Genomic DNA, 21107 nt, shown 5'->3' with positions numbered 1-21107 from the left:
TAAAACTCAACATGAAGACAAAGGGGCAGACTATCACACAAGAAAAAGCAAATTCTAATATTAGCAGCAGAAACTGTTCATTTGACAGACTGATTCCAGAGTGACAGTTTTTATCCAGCCACCAGGAGGAATTTCTATTCTGCTAAGTAATAGCTTGAGTACGAACGAATTTCCATGAGAATAAAATTTTCAAATGTGTGTTCAAGCATAAAATAGCTTGGATAAAATATTAATCCTCCAGGTGAGAACTGCTTCCCAAGCTGTTTTCATAGGGAATCACCTCTCTGTAGGTGGGCAACATACATAAATCTATGTAATATATTATTTATTTTTACCACAGACACTGTCTAAGCAGGCAATGGGAATTCATGCAAATATCCAAGTAGGAAAGCTTGCAGCTCAGAGAATGCATTATGACCAGCTGCCTCTTTCCTCTCTGCTTCACCAGGAAGACAGAATATTTCTAGGGGCTGACATGCAGCACTACAAAAATGATGTTACAGTGATATAGAATAACACAAGGGCTACTTTCTCCCGCCTATGGAAAGAAAATGCAGAGCCATGAACTGGTCATCATAACACAGCTGCAGAATTGTCTTGTGTAGACAATTTCTAAAGAAAAGAGGAATACTAAGGGGAATACTGCACAGCACTAGACATCATATAGAGAGGTAAGACCAACTTGGTGGCTCACTTTCATTTTCACTTGATCTCAACTCTAACGCTCATTAACTGAATCAGTGCAGAACAGCTGTCAAATACACAGGGTCAACTCCTCCTGACTTTTAGGGATAGAAAATACTAAGGAGAAGAGGTGCAGTGCACTGGAATATCTAATTAGCAGATGATGTGGCTGTTCACCACCTAAAAAGCATAAAAGCTGTGATATGGTTGACACCATTTTACCCACAGCAGCTCTAAAATTTTATATCCTGAGGTATTATTTCAACCAACCAGAACCACTGGGCCTATTGATTAAGTTTCAAAGGGAACACACTGGTTTTCAGAGCTGAAACACGGAGTGAACCAGGATTTCCTAAGAAAAGACAGATCCCATCCCATTGCTATGAAAGCAACTGCCAAACCTAACAGCATTATGAAAAAGAAGGTACAAAATTATAACCAAGCCCATTGTTTGATTTAACATGCAATAGGGACAACAGCGCAAAAGTAATCTTTTTCCTGCCACACTGAGGTATTCCAGGCCATGGGAAAACTCACAAATCATGGCTAAACAGACTGCAAAATTTACATTCTTGCAAGTATTTCAAACAGAGTCCAGAGTCAAAGGCTTAGGAGGGCATTACATCTGCAGAGAGAGAAGTGGCAAACAAACAAACAAACAAAATCAAGAGGAAGGTGTCAAAGAGTGTTTCACTAAAATATGGAACTTTTTGCCTGCAGATTACTTGTAAAAAAGTCTAAGGAAGGTATCTAAGATGAAAATGAACTGTCAAGGCTTTGAATTGCTACATGGAGGTCAAAATCTCCCTGGAAAATTCCTATGGTATACAGAATTGGGAAGGTCAAACCTCATTAAACCAGAAGAAGCCACAAGACATTTGCCTTGTAAAATAAAAAAAAATAGAGAGAAAAAACCCCCACCATAGCACTTTGGTAAAAGAACTCAATTCTAATTGTGTGACAATATACAGAGCAATAATCAGAAAATTCTAGTTTCCAAGCAACCTCTTATGCTTAAAAGTAAAAGGACTGAAAATATTCTTAAAAAAAATTAAAAATTCAGACAGCAGTACAGCCACCAAATACAAAAATATGCCTTTTTTTCGATTAAACGAAATAATTCCAAATTGAGAAAACCTTCTAGAAAATGTAAAATGTAGTTATCATAATTGTAAATATAGTTTTTAACCAAGGAAAATGTTTACACGACGCTCTCACTGGCAAAAGTAAGTCACTAGCAGCAGTAAAATTTTACACATAGGTAGCTGTAAAGAGGTAGAACTCTACAGAAAACCAGATTTCCAGCATTATTCTGGACAATTTAAAGAGCCAACTGCCCTCTAAATCACTGTTTGTTAATTCCTGTATGGCACTCAGACACATTGTAGAAAGACAACCCTCTGTAAACTGTCATGCAGGCTCAGATGCCAAAATACAACTGTCAACATCTGAAGGTCCCCACCAGAACAGCCAGTTGAAACCTGCTGTAAAATTATTCGGGCACAGATGCTTTGTAAAATTCTAGACCTTTCATTATATATGCATATATGTTAGCTCCTCTTCTTCAGAAAGGACTGAAAGAGTGTTCCTCAGATCTAACAGCTCTCACTCCAACACACCCACATCTCCACTGCAGAGGGAAGTAACTTAATCAATTATACTGGATAAAATGTGTGCTAAAGGAAAATAACTATTCAGAATTATTAGCTTATTTCACTATATTGCATACATGTAAACATCATTAGTGAACAGGCTATTTCAAACAGCATCTGCCCATTGCCAAGGGCTCTTTAGCAATAGTTTATACGACAAAAGAATTACAGTAAAGGAGATTACATTTTATTTACCTTGATGAGTCATGGTGACAGGTTCTTCACTGGATATATTGTTGTAAATGACCACAGCTGTGGCATTATGTGAAGCTGCTCGCAGTATTTTCTCTTTAAATGTACAGTTTCCTCGCTGTAGTAGAGCAATCCACTGCTTGGTGTTCGGTGGAACTTGGAAACGTGTTCGAGGGTCACAGCCCAGACGATCTGCAACTGAAATGGGAAACACATTTACGTGGATGGCACATCGTTCAAACGGGCAAAGAAACCCAGAACAAAACTAACTCCAAGTTTTGCTGAATTACTTAACAGTCATGCACTAGAAAGCCACTATCCTCTTGTTAATAAAGCCTAAAGAAAACTGCATTCTTATCAAAAAAGACTATATGCCCGAGAATTAGGCTCACTAACACGCTATTTTTAACTCCAGTGCAGCTAGAACAATGAATTCACATTCAAATCAATACCTGCCTAGAGGCTTAAAAACATTAGAATATGGTTCATCTGCTACAGGCATTTACAAAACAGCTGTTTATCAGTCATTCTGGGGATTACAACTTTTTTTTTTTTCTTTCTAATGCAGCCATAAATATCACTGCAGTGGGAAGTACAACTAAACAAAGCAGATTGTGAAAACAAGATTTCGGAGTTATCTGCCGTGTGCAGGCTACTGCAAAAAAAGGACAATATTAAAAGCTGATCTTGTAAAAACTCCAGCAGCCAACAACAGCTTTTTACATATGCACATTTTGTCTACAAGGAAACGTACTCAAATTCATAGAGAAACAAATGGTTTTGCAAACACAAAGCACTCGTCAGCTAAACAGGTATAGCTGGTATAAAGGAAGAGTAACAGAAATGGCAAATGCCAGATGTCTGAATTCAACAGTATGCAAAGCTCTTTTGTCCTTTCTGATGCTGTAACATATCCTGGAACAGCCCAAACCCACACAGAGCTGCGTACAAAAGGCACAAAACCCAAGGCAGAAGATAAACTTCACGCTACAGCAGCTGAAACCGATGAAAGACAGATCTGTTTGCAAAACTGGAAACAGTTTAGTCTGATACACTGGTCATATTATGAAAGGATTTTATAAATCTAGAGCCAACAGCAATCTATAATGCAAATATATTTTTGCTTTCAAATGCCAAGAGTATAAGAATCATTGGCTACTAAAAATAGTTGGGATAAACAGTTATTTTTTCAAGATATAAACAAACAATTTATTTGCATAACAGCTCAGAAAACACTGCAGTTCGTAAGAGCAATTCAAATGAAGTGTCCTATATTTTTTTTCTTTCAAAGAAATGAGTTCAGTGAGCACAGACTACGAGATTTCAGCAGAAGATCCACCACAAAAAATATCCAGTTCAACCTATCAGCTGGAAACAAAACGTCTTTTTAAGCACCGTCAGTTTAACATAGCTGAGGTTAAAATGCTGTAACGAAGGAGATTCAGAGAGCTGAAGATGTTTTCTGAAACAAGAAAGACAATCTTCTGCTTGCCTAAAGAAAACTAGTGCAGATGAATCTATACTGTGGCAGACGTACAGGAAGTCATTGCATCTCTTAATTTGGACAAGAAGTGCCTCTCCCTGTTCCCCTGGAAGGAGGGTGGGGAGCCAGATACCAGCACATCCTTTTCACAATTGTTTTTCAAGGCTGTTATCAGACATTTCAGACATGGAGGGCTATTTGCTGTATTTTTGCACTTTTGCTTTTGTTTCATACAGGCATCAGGGAAAATCTGAAATACAGATGCCCGAATTTTATAGAGTACTTTCTTCCATTACCCTGACATCATTACTTGAATCCCTTTTGGAAATTGCTGGCTTAGCACTGATCCACACACGCTGTTTTGGAGCACTGGTGATGGCCATCATAACCAGCATCAATGATAAAAAGAGCATGTTCACACCCACTGCACTTTTGCAGCTTCTCTTTCTAATCCTAAATTTGAGAACAGTACAGATTTTTTAAAAGGAATTATAGTCCTTTCTGAAAATGTTACAGAACCACAACATGGCACATGTGCCACCAACCTCAATGCCCTCTGTTAAGACAAAAGCAGTTTGATGCACACTTCCCTGTTGTTCTGAACATTTCCAATTAAAAACATGGTAGGTGGAAAGCACCAGCAAGACCATGAGAGGGAGTTTCTCAAGCCCTGAAAGCTAAAAATCCCATCCTTCTCAGGTGGGGTACATCCTTCTGAAAATGCCATTTAATAAACAGCCACAGTTCCATAGAATCCTCTCAAATTGCCAAAGATAACTCTGAAAGTAGACACTATGACCAACATAAAATTACTTTAAATATATGAGATTATGAAAAACAGTAATCCTAGGGATTATGTAGGGTTTGCTTCAGCGCAGTCATGCTCAAAACTATGATATGAAGTGAAAACAAAAATGGCCACAAAAAAAAAAGCTATTACAGAGAAAAATTGTAAAAGCCACAAAGGGTACCTTGAATAAGGAAGCAGCATTACCCAAAGTCTGTTATATAGTTCAGTTTTACAAAAATTCACGTAGGCACCTTGAAATCTGTACAGCTTGAAAATTTTTAGCTTAAAAAGCAACAGAGAAATCAGTAAGAGATAACAGAAACTGCATCTGTGGGGAAAGAAGTACAAAATTTTCTACCACAGTAGAGATCAAAGTCTCTCTCAGCTGTGGACAGAGCTATGAAATGTTACTGGATAAAGCAACAGAATCAGGAAACAAGATATTAAGAGATTAAAGCTTTCTAGATATAGACCAACAAACACCACTCAAATGCTTACAGCATGTTATTCCTGACAAGGTGTATTCAGTATATCTTGATGAAAATTTAACAGCTGACAATATTAATTCAGCACTACTTAAGTAGTACAAAAAATCTGGTTGGTTTAGATAAATCTGAACTGAGTGTCTGCAAGTCACTTCAGATTTAGTAAAAAGCCACAACCCACTTTTCTTTACATTAGCATCCTATCACACCACACAAATGTTAAGTAATCTTTTCACTTTGAACTAAAAATTCAGAAACAATAGTGAAATGTGAAATTTTCTGCTTGTCTTTTCAATATACCTAATGCACAATTTTCAGAGTGAAAGTCTTACCATCGGGTTCACCCTTCTTGAATAGTGAGCTGGCTAAAATAAAACATCTGCTGTACAGCTGAGGCGCCAGGCACATCAGTGGGCATTGTAAGGGACACAGATAAACAGAACCACTGACAGCTCTGTGTTATCCTGCTATCTATGCTCCAGTGCCCAAAGTCCAACTAAAATCTAGAAGACATGGGCTCGCAAGTATTAGCTGGATGATCATAGAATCATTTAGATTTAAAACCATTTTAGAACTATTCAGGTTGGAAGAGACCTCTAAGATCATCAAGTCCACTGTCGTGTTCACTACTAACCCATGTCCCCAAGTGGCACATCTACACATCTTTTAAATCCCTCCAGGGATGGTGACTCCACCACTGCCCTGGGCAGTCTGGTTCAATGTTTGACAACCCTTTTGGTGAAGAAATTTTTTCTAATATTAAATCTAAACTTCCCCTGGCACAACTTGAGCTGTTTCCTCTCATCATGTTGCTTCTTACCCAAGAGAAGAGACTGATTCCCACCTGGCTACAGCCTCCTTCCAGGGAGCTGTAAAGAGTGAGAAGGTCCCCCCGAGCTTCCTTTTCTCCAGACTGAGCCTCCCCAACTCCCTCAGCTGCTTCTCATCAGATTTGTGCACCAGACCCTTTCTCAACTCCACTGTCGTCCTCTGGACACACTCCAGCACCTCAACAACTTCCTTGTAGTGAGGTGCCCAAAGCTAATGTTACTTGCTAGAATAAAAAGCAATTTCACATTAAATTATTCTAAAACAAATCACTTGCACAGAAAAAAAAACATGATCAGAAGTCACTCGTGTAATTTCAGAAGATACAAGTGTCCAGAAAGCCATCTAAGTATGTTTCCCTATAGGTGTGCTACTCTTCCAGCTTATTTGAAATATAAGCTATTTACTCTGCCTTTCCTTTCTTCATGTCTGTGTACCATGTGTTAGCAAAAACCCAATTTTCTGTTAGAAGTGGCAGCCTGCTGGGTTAAAGAGCTATGTACTATATGTTGTTGTAAACATCTCCCTTTCTTCTGTAAGCCCCAGCACCACAGAAGAGCCTCTTTACAGAAGGATCAGCTGCAATTAAAGTGTCTACCATTAGGCTCCTGTTTGTTTGCAGCTCCAGGAGAGCCTTGGTTTCCTTCTGTAGAACACACAGGACTGTTCAACTTGTATAACTGTTTCTCCTGGACCATTTTTTATAATTCAAGAGCCCTTCATGCTGAAGGACTAAGGTTTGTGACAGCATTTAGGGATTCATGTGGAAAAAATTAGTTAATAATGCAACAGATCCAACCAAGCTCCCTCAACTACTAAAGAAGTAGTAGCAAGCTCACATTAGCACAGCAACATTACATTCCTCCTCCTCTTTTCCAATTGCTTTACCAAGTTTTTAGCCCTCTCCCTATACAAGAGAGAGCCATTTTTTGGAAAAAAAAAATGAAATTATGAGGTCAGCTGTCAGAGGCTTTGCCAGAAGTGCTCACCTACCAGAATGCAGTCTCCTAGTTCTGAACCACAGCTGGGTTTGCTCCCTCTCATACACAGTGTGTTTATGCAGCTCTTGCACTGCTTAGAACACAACAGTGACTTCAGCCAAGGTTGCTGCACTGGCTGTTATCAGACTTTGTCCCCTCTTCACGGAAATATCCCACTCCCTGGGCATTAACCATTTAATTCCATGGGGTTTCTTTTCCTTTTTTTATTTCTTTTTAAAGGTCAGATGTCTTGCTATTGATTGGATCTTAGCTAATACTAAGATCTCTCTGTACTCTCTGAGCCCAGCACCAGTTGCCAGAGCTGGTCTGTCTCAGCTACACATACAGAAATCATTTTAAAGTCTGACCTTCAATCACTGTAATACAATAACTGGAGAGACACCACTGGTATTTTGAGGGGCAGCAGATCAAGAGGCTTGTTGGGAGCAAAACCAGCACACGGGAGGGTGCAGTGTCAAGCAGCCTGAACCCCAAAGCATTCCCTCCTCCAGCACCACTGCCCAGGCAGGTGCTGCCATAGCACACCTGACTGGTAAAATAAGACAGCTCTGTGCAACAAAGTAATTATAATCCTGTGATAAAATTTCCAGAAAACAAATTCAGCTGGGAAATCTACAAAAACAACACAGCACTGCTGATTGATTCTTATTTCAAGGAAGGGTACTAGTTATTTGCAGTCCCATTAGGGCTTAATATGTTCAATAGACATATTTTCTTTCAATGTATTATTACTACTTGTCTTATTATCAATACAGTCCCTATTCAAGCCAGCCATAATTTCCACTTTTTAAAAGTTGTGTCAATGAGTCAATGAGTTATGTACAACGACATTTTATTTTCAATAGCTCTTTCAGGTAATTGCTTTGACTAAAGCTGGCTTTAGCACCAAAAGAAACTCTTGGAATAAGAGGTAATCTTGTTTCAGGGAAGAACTTAAACAAAAGAAAATCACTGAAGCTTAGAAGAGTCCTTTAATAGTTCAGATTTAATCTTGTTAGCTCAGTAAGTATTACAATTATGGCTAAAAACTCCAATACATAACCTCCACTTTTTCTATCAATTAATGACTAGCAGGAAAGTGAGACCAATGGCAAAGGGTGGATGCATGGCACAAGATTTTTCTTCCTCTACTCTACTGATATATTCACTTGTTGCATTTTCCAAAACCTTAATGGTTTGGATTCTGGGCCAGAAATTCTGTCTGAATGCTACCTAAAGCTCTGCAGTTACCAGGAAACTGGCATTTTAAACCTTCTGCAGCTAAAACTTGTTCACACAACATGTTTATGAAGTGTCAGATGCGACAGAATGCTGTAGTTACAGCACCACACAACCTCCATTCCTAACACTGAGCCAACATTGTTTCTTCCCCACTTTCACCTTTTTCTAACATGTTTTTCCACAAATTCTAGCCTCCTTACCCAGCCCCAACACTAACACCCCTTCAGGAGATCTCCCCTTCCTATTAATTCTTTCTCCAAAGCAGCTTTTGTACAACCATCATGTCCCCACACACCCTTTAAACTTCCTCTCCTTCCACCCCCCTCACCCCCTTGTTCCTGACCTATTGGCTCAGTGAATCTTAACATTTTCAAGTTTGGCTTTGAGTCTACTGCTATTTCTCCTCCTGTCAGCCCCATCTCCAGTCCTGACCACCCTGCCTGCTTCCCTGCTACCCAGTTCTCAGCCCCCAGCAAGGTGTGACCACCCATGAGGGGACTCAGAGCACACAGGACTGACATTTCCAGTGCTCCAACTGGAATCCAAGCACAAAACAAGAAATAACACAAACTCAACAGTCACAAAGAGTTCTGTTCCCCATGGAGAACATTTCTGAGGGAACTAAGTCACAAAGCACTGAAGTTTCTACCAAGAACCATTTGAGTTTTCAGTGGCTTCTAAATTGGTTTGCCATGGCAAGAGAAATATGCCTGACACTTCCAGGTCTGCACCACAACTGGTGTCAGGCACCCAATACCAAAGAAGTTTAAAAGCAGAGGTCACTGGAGTGGCACAGGACTGAACACTTACATGGTGCATGTACAGAAAATGCCACAAGGACTCAGGCAGCTGCTGGGAGAGGATTGGGCTGAAACGACCTGGAAGTGTTTCAAGGCCAGGGTGGATGGGGCTTTGAGCAACCTGGTCTAGAGGAAGGTGTCCCTGTCCATGGCAGGGGGATTGGAAGATGATTTTTAAGGTCCCTTCCAACCAAAACCATTCTCTGACTCTATGAAATGCCTGGTTGCACAAAATCACAAATAACAGAGTAAGGGACTGAGGGAGAAGCGCTCAGGAACCTCACAAAGAGATACTACAAAGCTGAACTAAACTATCAGAAAAGCTGCATCAGGCTGTGAAGATGCATTTCACTATTCTCCTTCCACGCAAAACCAGAGGAGCATTTTTGTCTATAATCTGCAAGCATTCATATCCGGAAGCTTTTTAAAATGCTCTTCTAATAAGAAATTAAGCCATGAAAAAAGATTAACAAGTTAGAGGAGGTAAGAAAAAGAACTAGAAGTGGAAGAACGGAAGGGAGACTAATAAACTGAGCTGCTATCGTGCATTTAATGTTCTTGGAAAAATGTGCACACACAGGTGCTGTATGTTCACCCAGCAGCCAACTGTGACCAGCAGCTCGCTGGAGCTGCACTTTCAGAAGGCACATTCACAAGGGGTCACGCCAATTACCACCACCCCACTTCCAGGGGAACGCTGCTTTTGAAAGCCCCTATCAGTTTCATACGAGGGTCTATAAAAAGAGCAGGGAAAGAGTTTTAATACATGGATTAACAGGACGAAGGTTGGATTTCATGAAAGAAATTCCGCTAAAGAAACGGGAGAAGCGATCGACCGCGTCATTCTGCACAAAGGATGGGTGATCACATGGGACTGGCATCTTCTTTGAAAAGTGGTATATAGAATACTGGGCATATTCAAGAATACAAGTTAAAAACCACTGCAGAACAGAACACTTAAAATCGCAGGTTGTACTACTACGAATGGTAACATGGTCTGCAGCAGACCATTATCCTTACATCTTGAATTAATAAATTAATTTATTTCCCTTCAGGCAATGAATAAGGGATGTAAAACGATGCCCCATCACTGGAAGTGTTCAAGGCCAGGCTGGACGGAGCTCTGATCAACCAGGTCTAGTGGAAGGTGTCCCTGCCCATGGCAGGGAGTTGCAATGAGATGAACTTGAAGGTCCCTTCCAACCCAAACCATTCTGTGATTCTTAACAAAGCATGCAAAAATGTGACATTAAGGACATTTCAGCTCTAAAACAGTCTATACCCTCAAGGTGCTAACAGATCACCCACATTTATGGAAATTTCGAAGGACAGGCTATAAATGGGTGAATGCTTGACATCAAAACAGTTTCAAACTCAAGGTATCTTCAAACATAGTTGTTAACAACGTTTGTGGAGTCCTTTTCTTCTGAGGATAAGTGAGAACAGTAGAGCATTTGTTGCTCTAACAGCAATGGCTGGAAATTACTCGTGTTTAGAGCTATTAGAAAAAATATTTTGTAAACCAGTTCTACAGTAATATAAACAGGCTGATAAAAAGACATTAGAGCAATTACTTTCAGCAAGACTGCATCATCTTTTATCAAGTTTACATATAAGAAAAGCAGAGGATGTTCAAGAACAGCTTAACTAAAAGCATAAAATATTCCAATCTTTCTTACCACATGAAATATCTTTAAACCACAAGAAGCACCCCAGCAAAATTCAAATAAAATGTACACTACATAACAACCTACACAGAACAATTCAGAATATCTCAAAGGAAGACAACTGCTGCTGTGCTTGCTTTAAGTCTTCTGTTGTGAAACAGGACAAAACTGAACCCCCCCAACAACTGATGACAAAGTTTTAACGACTGACTGCACCGTGTCAAAACTGCAGCAATTCAGGTCTGCAGTTTCACAGCTCCTGCTGCGCTTTCTCACTGAAGTTATTCATCGTAATGCTTAACAGTAGGTAAAAAAAACCTGTTTATGGACTGCTCAGAATTTTATTTAGCTCTTCTCCCATTACTAGCAGCCTGTGAAAATGCTGTCACAGCCTCCCTCAATGTTTTAATCACAGCTTAGTGAAGATCATATCAGAAGAAAGCAGAAAATGTTACAGAAGCAGACTAAAAAGAAATTAATATTAAAAGTTTTCCTTGACAAATAATGCAACCTCAAAAAATAAAGTGCTTTGATACCGTGACTATATTAAAAGGCAGCAGTTTTAAAAGCTGTAAAAATACTACTTGCAATAACAGTGCCTAAAAGTTTCAGGATAGATTCCTGATTTCATGGGGGGTGCAAGTCAGGAATACCAGGAAGCAGAAGAAAGACCAAGCACGGTTGATGATAGCTGACTCAGAGAGCACAGTGAAGGTATGAAGCACAAATGAAAATCGTTTTACAGTATATTTCCTCAACGATTTCTGCTTCCACACTCTTCCACGCAAAAATCTGCCCCATTAATATATCCTAGTTACACTTTGTAAAGCTAATTAAAGTAAGCTTCAGTGAGACTGGCAAGCACCTGCTGATGCACAGCCTGATCCATCCAGACCAGAAGGTTACAGAGGCTGCCTACCAGGATGCATTTGTTCTGAAGAAGCATTAAAGTATTCCTGATCTCATGATTTGGCAAATTCTCTCAAGCTTCTAATAATATAGTAGTTTTGTGTTGTCAATTCCTCTAAACCACTCTTAACATTCACCACTTAGACTCTAGTTTTAAGTGACTACAATATTTCACTTAATACATTATTCAGATGTTTACTGTCCAGGAGACAGGTTGGGACCACTGTGATCCATCAAGTGGTCTATTTCTTAAAGATGGCAGTTAAGATAACGTCAAGGAGGATTTTCAAAATAAGATTCTATTAAAACTACACCATTATGACTGAAGAAACTGGTTTCAATTCAGGCAGAAATCACAATAGTCTCAGTTGTTCAAATTAGCATTCTCCACAAACCCCAATATTTGTCAAAAAACCCCCCAACTGATTGACAACAGCTTCACTTAATTAAAAGAAAACTTATCTGGAAGCTCTGCTCAGTGTTCAAAACAAGAGCATTTTGGGCTGGCTTTGAGAGTAACAACTTGATGGCTTCAGTCCTTCCAGGTCTGGATGGACAGCTTAAACAGCGCTTTTAAGAATTGTACACTGAACAATCGGGACTTCACGCAGCTGCCAAAGCCACCCAGATGCACGTCTCGCGGTGCGATGGCTATGCAGCTGTTCTGAGATTCACGGCAACGCTGTCCCCAAATACTATCAACTATCGCTACCGACTGTCTGCAATTAGTTTAGGAATAACACCTTCACCCGCTCAATACGCCCAGCCTACTGGGATCCGCGCTGGAAAGCACATTATGCTTTGCCGAGCCGTTATTCAAGCCAGCACTCCCAGATCACGGATTTATTTTATTTTCCTCTGAGCGGGCTCTTCCTCCCCGTCCGTCAAGAGCTCTCGAGGAAAGCCTGCCCAGCCCAGGCAAAGGCCAAACCACCCGGCAGCCAGCGAGGGGAAGCGTTACCTCCGTTGATGGGGACGGGAGCCACCAGCAGCCCCTTGACCTCCACCTTGGGGGAGTCCTGCCCGTAGCGGCCGCGGTCGATGCGCAGCAGCGTGGGCCCGCCGCGCTCGGGGCTCAGCACGGTCACGTTGATGAGCGCGGTGTAGTACGCCTGGCTCGCGTTGTCGGCGCCGGCCGGCCGGACGCGGCCGTGCCACAGCAGCAGCGGCAGCAGCAGCAGCACGGAGGAGCCGCCGTTCCAGTGCTGGCGAGCCCACCGCCAGCTCATCTTCGACTCCCTTCGAGCCGACGGCCGTCACCCGTTGCCAGCGCCGCTCCCCCGAGCCCCGCACGCCCGGGTGTGTCCTATCCCATCTGACAGCCCGGGAGCGCGGAGAGACCAAAAGCAGGCGGAGCGGGGAGGAGAGCTCGGGCTCATGCCATGGGAGGAGCCAGGGGAGTCATGGCAGGTCCCAGCCGAGTGCGATCCGCCGCCGCGGCTCCCACGGGATGCTGCTCGGGGGCAGCCGCGCTCCGCCGGTCCCTCGGGGCTCCGCCGGTCCCTCAGGGCGCCGCGCTCATGCCGCCCGCCCACCGCTGCCCAAGCTGGGCGAGGGGAGGGGAAGGGAGGGGAAGGGAGGAGGCGGGGGCGGCTCCGCGGTCCCCTCCCCGCGCAGCCCCGCGCAGCCCCGGGGAGGCCGCCGGGAGAAGCCGCCGCCGCTGCCGCCTAAGCCGCGCTCGCACAGACCGCGGGGCTCGCCTCGGGCTCGGCCCGCCGCGCCGCCTCGCTTCGCCTCGGGGCTCGTCGCCGCCTCAGTGCGGCGGGAGGCGCAGCCCGGTGCCCAGCCCGGCGGCAGCAGCCCGCGGCCGTCGCTCCATGCCCGGCTCGCCCGGGGGCGGCGGGGCCCCCGCTCCGTCCCGCGGCTCCGCCACCGGCTCCGCGCCCGCGCCTCGACTGCAGCCCCGCGCTCCGCGCTCTGCGCAGGCGCCGCACGCCCCGCCCCGCGCCACGAGGGCGAGAGGCGGGGCTGGGACCAGGACCACGCCCACGGGGGCGGGGTAAGGCTGAGCGGGCGGGGCTCTATTGTATGACGTCATCGCGGGCGTAGCCATGGTGGTGGTGGGAGACCGGGCTGGGGTCCAGAGACCCGCAGTTCCATAGGGGATTAGATCACAGAATGAGTTAGGTTGGGAAAGACCTCTGAGGTTGTCGAATTCAACCTGTGACCGAACACCACCATGTCAACAAGGCCATGGCACTGAGTGCCACGTCCAGTCTTTCCTTAAACACCTCCAGGGACGGTGGTTCCACCACCTCCATGGGCAGCCAGTTTGATGTCTAATCACCCTTTCTGTGAAGAAATTCTTCCTGATGTCCAACCTAAACCTCCTTTGGCAAAGGGACACCTAAGGGCTCCCATGGCTCCTCAGTGACTTTTCAGAAAAATATTTCCAGCTCAGGAGCACTGACCATCAAAAAGATACAAGAGAGGGTTTAAAAGTATGTCTGAAATGGGCTGTATGTGTGAGAAGGAGGTGGGGTGTGTTCAGTCTGTCCAGGTAGCCCTGAAAGGGCTCTTGGGGCAGGAGCAGCACAGCCTGTGTGTCAGGATTGGGTCACTCCTGTCCAAGTTGGAGTTACTTGCTTCTGATGAACGAAAATGGGAAATTGTACAAACACTCAAACGTTGTTAATAAGTACTAATCCCATGAAACACTGTAAAACAGGGCTTGATAAATTATTCTCTTTAACTAACTTAGTTTTAAGGATTTTGGCCTCTTTGGAGATGTAACAATGTAATTGCCTTCTTGTATTTTGAAAGGCAAACTATCTGAAAATTAGTTATGGCAAAGAGGACAACTACTGCAGCACTGTGAGTTAGGATATTTTCTGTTTCTGAACAAATAGCTGTCCTGCTGTTCTTTTGAGATATGGTCTCCTCGGTGACTTCCCCAGCTGCTCAGGGAGTCCCTCAGATAAGCCTGGTGTTTGGCCTGTGCATCTTATTAAACAGTTTTCTTCTGGAAGGTTTTGTAGTTTATCCATTTGTGATGCACTTGGTCACACATGCACCAGGTTAAAAACATCGAAGCACAGTCTATTTATTTTGCTGAGATGCAAGTAGTGGGTCTAATCCTGCCCTTGGGGAGACCTGTTCCATTCCCAAGGAAAGCAGCAGGCTGGCAAACCTGAATCTCAGAGCAGAATGGATCTGTGGGCTCTGCTAAAGGCATGTGTGCTTCTGTAAAATCCTCTGAGAAGCTGTTTCTGCAAAGCTCTATAGAAATGTCAATACAATCCAGGAAATGTTTCTGAAGCAGCAGCTGAATGTTCTGCTTACATTTTTTTTAAATTTAATTTTGCTCTTCTTGGTAAATGCTGGGTGAGGAACTAAACGCCATCAATGGCCTTCTCATTTCACCCAAACTTTCACCCCAGCCAGAGGGCAAGAGTTGTGTCAGACTGCACTGGGTAGAACATGTTTTGGAGCTGTTCTTGCTTTGATTTCTCAGCATTAAGAGCTCTGCATCATTCTGATGCAAAGTCATGTGCTTTATTGCCGAAATGTCCTCAGAAGGGACCAGGGAGTCCTGGGAGCCTGAAGGATTCTTCACTATTACTGCACTGACCTTTGGAGAAGGACCTCAGAGCACTTTTGAAAAGCACTGATGAAACATTTGCTCGCCATGTTAGCAGGAAAACAAAGGGCCAAGCCAGCAAATTCTCAGTTCTCTTCGCTAAGCACAACAAGCAGGTGCTTTTTATTTTGCTCTGTCTGGTTCCCTGTGGGCTGTCTTTCTGCTGGGGAGACGTGGTCTGCCATGCTCCAGTCCCTGTGGGAGGGCTTCCTGCTTGGTTCCATCCCCATCTCCATCCCTCCTCACGCAGCTGGGAGGCTGCTCAGTGCCATTTGCAGGGCCAAGAGTGCTCGTCTGCTCCTCACCCGCCTCCCAGCCCCTGGACATCCTATGGATGGCCTGGGAGGCAGCCGAGGAGCAGCCGAGCACTTGTGGCTCCAGGAGAGAAGCCTCAGGAGAGGAGCAGCCTAGGAATGCGCAAACCTGGGATATTTCATGAGCAGAGCAGGTTCAATCTCCTCGTTCCCCAGAGGGACAGGTCCCTGGATGGGGAGGGGAGAGGTAGAAGGTCCTTTTGGCTGCTTTCACCCCATGGTGGAGCTGGACGAAGGGATGGCAGTGGAGAGGATGGAGCACAGAAGCCCACCCCCATCACCTCAGCTGTGCCTCTGCCACCGGCCGCTCCTCAGGGGACATTATTTTAGGGAGAAAATGGCACCGACGCCTTCACAGGCCACCCCAGGGCTGAGGAGAGAGCTGTGACTGAGCGTTCCTTCCAGCCCACGGTGATATCTTAGGGGAAATGGCCATGATTCCATTAATATCCCCTCCGGCAGCGAACACCTCCCTCACAGCCGCCCTTGGCAGCGCTCCCAGCTGTGACAGGCCACGCACCGCCCGCCATCTTCCCGCGCGGGACCCGCGCCCGCCGCCGGGGGCAGGGCGCCACCTGCAGGCCGCCGGCGGCACCGCGAGGGGCGGCAACGGCACCGGGGGCGGGGGCGAAGGGGGGCCGGGGCCGGACCTCAGGAGAAGGGGAGTGCCGGGGCGGGTGTTGATGTTTGGAGCAGAAGCAGGGTCTGGGGAGCCGGTACCCTGAGGAGAAGGGGGTCCAGGGGCAGTCGGTGCTCAGAGAAGGAGGATCCGGGGGGTCGGTCCTGAGGAGAAGGGGGTCCAGAGGAGTTTGGTGCCCTGGGGAGAAAGGGGGGATCCGGGAGGGGTCGGTACTCTGACAAGGGGGGTCCAGGGGGTTCTGGGCCCCCCAGCGTGGTGAAGGAGGGCAGGAGGGTCCGTGGGGGCCAGAGGGTCCCAGACCCCCAGGGCTGAGGCGACAGGGAAGGGTCACGGATCTGAGGCTCAGGGCTGGGTGCTGAGTGCTGAGTGCTGTGCTGGGTGCTGTGCTGGGTGCTGAGTGCTGAGTGCTGGGTGCTGGGTGCTGAGTGCTGGGTGCAGTGCTGGATGCTGAGTGCTGGGTGCTGAGTGCTGAGTGCTGGGTGCTGAGTGCTGGGTGCTGAGTGCTGGGTGCTGAGTGCTGTGCTGGGTGCTGGGTGCTGAGTGCTGGATGCTGGGTGCTGGGTGCTGAGTGCTGGGTGCTGGGTGCTGGGTGCTGAGTGCTGTGCTGCTGGCTCCTGCCACTGAGCTTGGCCAAAGCGTATCCGGCTTCACCATGAGAAAAGACGGGTTTCATCCTGGATGGAAACACCACAAAGGCCAGCTGTTTCCGAGAGGATGCGGGGAAATGCAAACGGGCGCAAAAGTAAAAATAATAAACCCCCAAATGTGCTGATGGCTTGGCCAGGGCTGGGCTGCCCAGGGCTGCGGGGGCAGCGGTAGCCCCAGGAATCAGAGAGCAGCTGCCAGTTATGACTTTATTCATTTTCACATTTAGATATTACAACAAAACTCTTAATGACAAAGGATAACAAGTACTATAGGAGGAGAGGAAAGGAAGCAGTGTTCTAACTGGTTTGATATATAACCGTGAACTTCCAGAGAGGAGACTCAACGTGAGTTATAAACACTCACATATGCTCACTGGTAGGAAAACTCAGGTGCAAACACCCACACGCTCACACACAACACACTCACATACACACAGACCACGCTTTGTACTCGCACATAACCCATGTTGTAACCTACTTGCTTCGAAGGCAGCCAACTGAAACACTGAATGCTGCTGGAGCAACAACAGGTACCAGGTTAAAATATTGCAATATAAATGAAGTGTTACTTGATACACAGGTTTTTCTTCAGAGACCCACATGTACTCGCAAGTAGGGGACCCAACACTTTGTTTTCAGGAGGGAGGAATGTCCTCAACACCGACATTTTGTAAGAAAAAATGAGGCTGAGCATAGAGCGGAAACAGTCATTTTAAAGGAAGGTGATGATGATAAATAGCTTAGCTTCAATGTTGAGTTCCAGTAAAAAGCCCAAACAAAACAAAACAAAACAGAGAGTGCATTGTGAACAAGCAGGCACAATTACTGAGCCCAGGGTTTTAAAAGTTGAAATACTCCCTTGTTGCTGTGGAAAGACAGAAAACACTGTTGTCTCACATCTTAAAACCAAAACAGACCAGCTTCACTTCATGCTCATGCTTATCTGGAGACTGTAAAAATAAAAAGCCAGAAATAATGCAAGAGAGTGGGAAGGGTTATCAGGTTTGTACATCTAATTTTAGTATACTTTTAGAGAGCAAAAGTACAATTGTCTCAACAGCTCTCCAATATCCCACACTACAGTTCTTCATCACAGGAGTGTCTGAAGAGGAGCCAGTGTTTGCTCCTATCAAGCTGCATTGTTCATGCAAGACTGTTGACACAGATACAACAGGATCTGATTCAACCCCCACCCATCAAGATGGTGCGAGACAGAGAAAATAAACTTCTGTGGACTTGAATGTTCAAAAATCAGATGTCACACCAGTGCTTTCCCCGGGGTGAAATAGGGGATGTTAACAATGGCTCTAACGAAGTAACCCTTCTCCACAAAGATGCTTGTGAGCAATTTACAGCTAAACCTAGAGACAAAGTGCAGCTGTCCTGGCTGGATGACCACACTGACCGTTAACGAGCCTGGGCACTCAGATGCTTCTATCCCCCTTCTGCTGAGGAATTCTGCTGCTGTCCTGCAAGTTGGGCTTTGCTAGTATGTATCTATCCCTAACATATGGACAAGGACTTGCAGCTACTTTGGAATCCTGTTTTTCAACTATTATTTTTTTTGTAGTCCTCTTTCTTGGGCCATCTCTCAGATGGGACTGTGTTTCCAGGCAGAGAACTCTTTGTGGAGCACTGGAAACAAGAGAGGCTGGGCACATCATCCAGTGAGCAGCCTGAATTTAGCTCAGCCCGCCACCTTCCACCCATGTGAATGCCAGTGGACACTTCCAGCAGCACGGGGCACTTGCAACCTTCCTTCTGCCAAGGGAACCACCAGTTCAAAAACCAGGGCAAGATGAGGGCAGAAGAATTTGGTCTGGCCTACGCCCCGTTGGCTGTCCTGCTTCCTTGGCCTGGCTCTCCAGCATCTCCTGCCAGAGGATTCTTACTGAGTCACAACAATTACTTAGAGATGCTTAAATTCCTGGCAACTTCAGGGGACACCAGTAGAAGTCAGGGAATTCATTGTCACATGCGGTTTTCAATTCCACATCTTGAGCCAGTTTGGCTCAAGCTGGTCCACTTTTGTGCCTCTTTTTTGCCATGGAAATCGCAGCCATGTCATCCTGCTGACACAAAAAGGGAGGGGAACTGCATGCTGCACAGGCTTAGAGAATCTGAATGACAGGCGTGCTTTTCCCATGTGCTAAATAAATCTCCCCATTACACTTGTGCAGAGAACTATAATTAAGACTTGGCAACATCATCTGTAAGGACTCTCAGGCTTACGTCGGGAAACGCGCAAAACCCTCTGCTGGAAAAGAAATACAGTTTGGGAAAGCTGTACATCTGACAGGAAACACAGTTTTAAAAGTCCAAAACCTTGGCTCTGTGACAGAGGTGTGGCCTGCAAGCAGAAACTCCTTGGTGTTGAGATGCCCTGGTGCACGGAGCTCTGCCAGCTCTCTCAGCATGTGGGAGAAGATATGATGATAAGCTGTTCAGACGAGCCTCTTCACCCAGACTCCTGTGGCGGTGATGTAACCATGCTCTGTGGCTGAGCTCTTGGACTGGGAGCAGGATGGAAAGAAGTAGGTGGGAAGTGGTGAGGCAGCAGCACAGAAATCCAGAGAGGGGCTGTGGAGGTTCCTCAGAGCTCTGAATTCGCATGGTATCTTTTAGAAACAAAAGGCCCAAGTGATGAGTTGTTTCCTCAGCAAACATGTTCCTTAATCCCCCAGAGACAGGTATGCTGGCAGCTCTGCAACAGAAACTGGAGAGGAGCTCTCTGGGCAGAGAGTTGCTCCTTTGAATCAGGGAATTTGGGCAACAGGAAAGGTCGTGGTGCAGAACTGTCCACCCAGGAGAATCAGGGCTTGAGCCTTGGCCAGGTGCTGCTGCCCATGTGCTCAGTGATGCCAACACACAAGGGGATGCAACCCAGGCACCTCATTGCTGGAGCTCTGTTCCTTCCATTGTTTCCAAAACGCTTGCAGCAGCTTGAAAATAAACATTTCACTCCCTACCCCTTTGATCCTTTTCCTCCCAGCAAACAGCCCATTTTCACTCTGTTTTTGGAAGACAGCTGAAATTAACCCAGCTTTGCTTTAATTTCTCACTAGAGCAACAGATGATCTCAGCGCTGCTCTGGGAGAAGGGGAAGGCGAGAGCAGCAGACCTGTGAGTAACCTGCTCCCACCACAGATCATAAAACCCCTGTTTTGCACAGGGCCTGCAAAAAGAGTTGCTATTTATCTCACTGTAGGAGCACTTTAGCCATCAGCTGATGACCTGCTCAGCACTAGCTGTGTTGAGATGGCTAAAATAACCTTGGTGATAAGGTGGATTGGCAGGCTTCCCCCCAGCAGAGATGAGAGGGGTATGGGTGTTGCTTGCAGAGGAGATGGAGAGGTTGGCACCTACTCAGAATGAGCAGCATGCACGAGCATTTACAAAGATCCCTTGGGATCTCTCAGTACACCTCTTTAAAATGTCCTGCTCTTGCTGCTAATACCACAAGGGATTTCTTCCTTTTGATTCTGCTCCGCAGCTCAGCAGCTGACATCATGAGGAGGGGAGGAGGAAGCAATCCAAGGAAAAACATTCAGGCTGCACACCAGGAAGAAACTTGAGACTAAGACGGATCTATTTATATCTGACCTGAAATGGGCTTTCTGAATGGGAAGCTGATCTGAGCGGAGGCTGGATGGCAGGCAGAAGGTGCTGTAGTGCTGAATACAGGCACCCACTCGCCGGCAGAACACATCTGTCTGAGCTGCAGGGAGAAAGGAAACACGAGGAACCAGGGAGGTGCTCTCTGTAGTCCCGGCACGGGGAAGATGCAGCTGGAGGTGCTGTATGAGCCATCGTGCTGCGGTTCCGAGGACATCAGTGTTCCCCATCCGTTTGGGGTAGGTTCCCTGTTGGGTTTGGGCACAGATTGAAGGAGAAGCTCTGAGTGACCCTGATGATGTGCCTGGAAGGTAAGAGGGGACGCCTTGGCAAGCGCCTCCAGGGCCTGGTGCCATTAGTACTGCTCGGAGAAGAAGGAAGCGTGGAGAGTGGGGGGACTGGCCCCCTCTCCAGGCGGGGTGCAGCTGCCATCCTCAGAGTGTTCTGACAGCTCCCCGTATTCACTGTTGTAAAAAGTCTGGCCTCCGACTTGGGACCCGTACGACGGTCGACATCTGCCCCGCAGGTCCGACTGTTCCCCTGTTCGACTGGGCCCTTTACTGCTGTGAGGGAGAGAGACACAGGGAATCAATCTGGGC

The 21107-nt window shown here is 45.8% G+C and overlaps 2 protein-coding genes across 6 annotated transcripts in view; both read right to left on the bottom strand.

The window, feature by feature from the left end:
• Positions 1 to 13345, bottom strand: part of RNF130 (ring finger protein 130) — a 54927-nt gene extending 41582 nt beyond the window's left edge. The window contains exons 1-2 of one of the 3 annotated variants that reach the window (XM_027643249.1): positions 12674 to 13345; positions 2532 to 2726 (exon numbers count right to left, since the gene is read on the bottom strand). In XM_027643249.1, coding sequence (XP_027499050.1) covers positions 2532 to 2726; positions 12674 to 12941 — 463 coding nt within the window. In that variant the 5' untranslated portion in view covers positions 12942 to 13345. The remainder of the gene's footprint in view (positions 1 to 2531; positions 2727 to 12673) is intronic. The other 2 variants (XM_027643247.1, XM_027643248.1) reach the window with 2 other exon arrangements.
• A 3741-nt stretch (positions 13346 to 17086) lies between these two features.
• Positions 17087 to 21107, bottom strand: part of FLT4 (fms related tyrosine kinase 4) — a 55939-nt gene continuing 51918 nt past the window's right edge. The window contains exon 30 of one of the 3 annotated variants that reach the window (XM_027643550.1): positions 17087 to 21071. In XM_027643550.1, the coding sequence (XP_027499351.1) occupies positions 20864 to 21071 (208 nt within the window). In that variant the 3' untranslated portion in view covers positions 17087 to 20863. The remainder of the gene's footprint in view (positions 21072 to 21107) is intronic. The other 2 variants (XM_027643551.1, XM_027643552.1) reach the window with 2 other exon arrangements.

The sequence above is a fragment of the Corapipo altera genome, unplaced genomic scaffold (genome assembly GCF_003945725.1).
Source record: "Corapipo altera isolate COAL_440 unplaced genomic scaffold, ASM394572v1 75, whole genome shotgun sequence".
NCBI lineage: Eukaryota > Metazoa > Chordata > Aves > Passeriformes > Pipridae > Corapipo > Corapipo altera.
The sequence above is the reverse complement of the archived record's forward strand: the minus strand, read 5'-3'. Positions and strand labels throughout refer to the sequence as shown.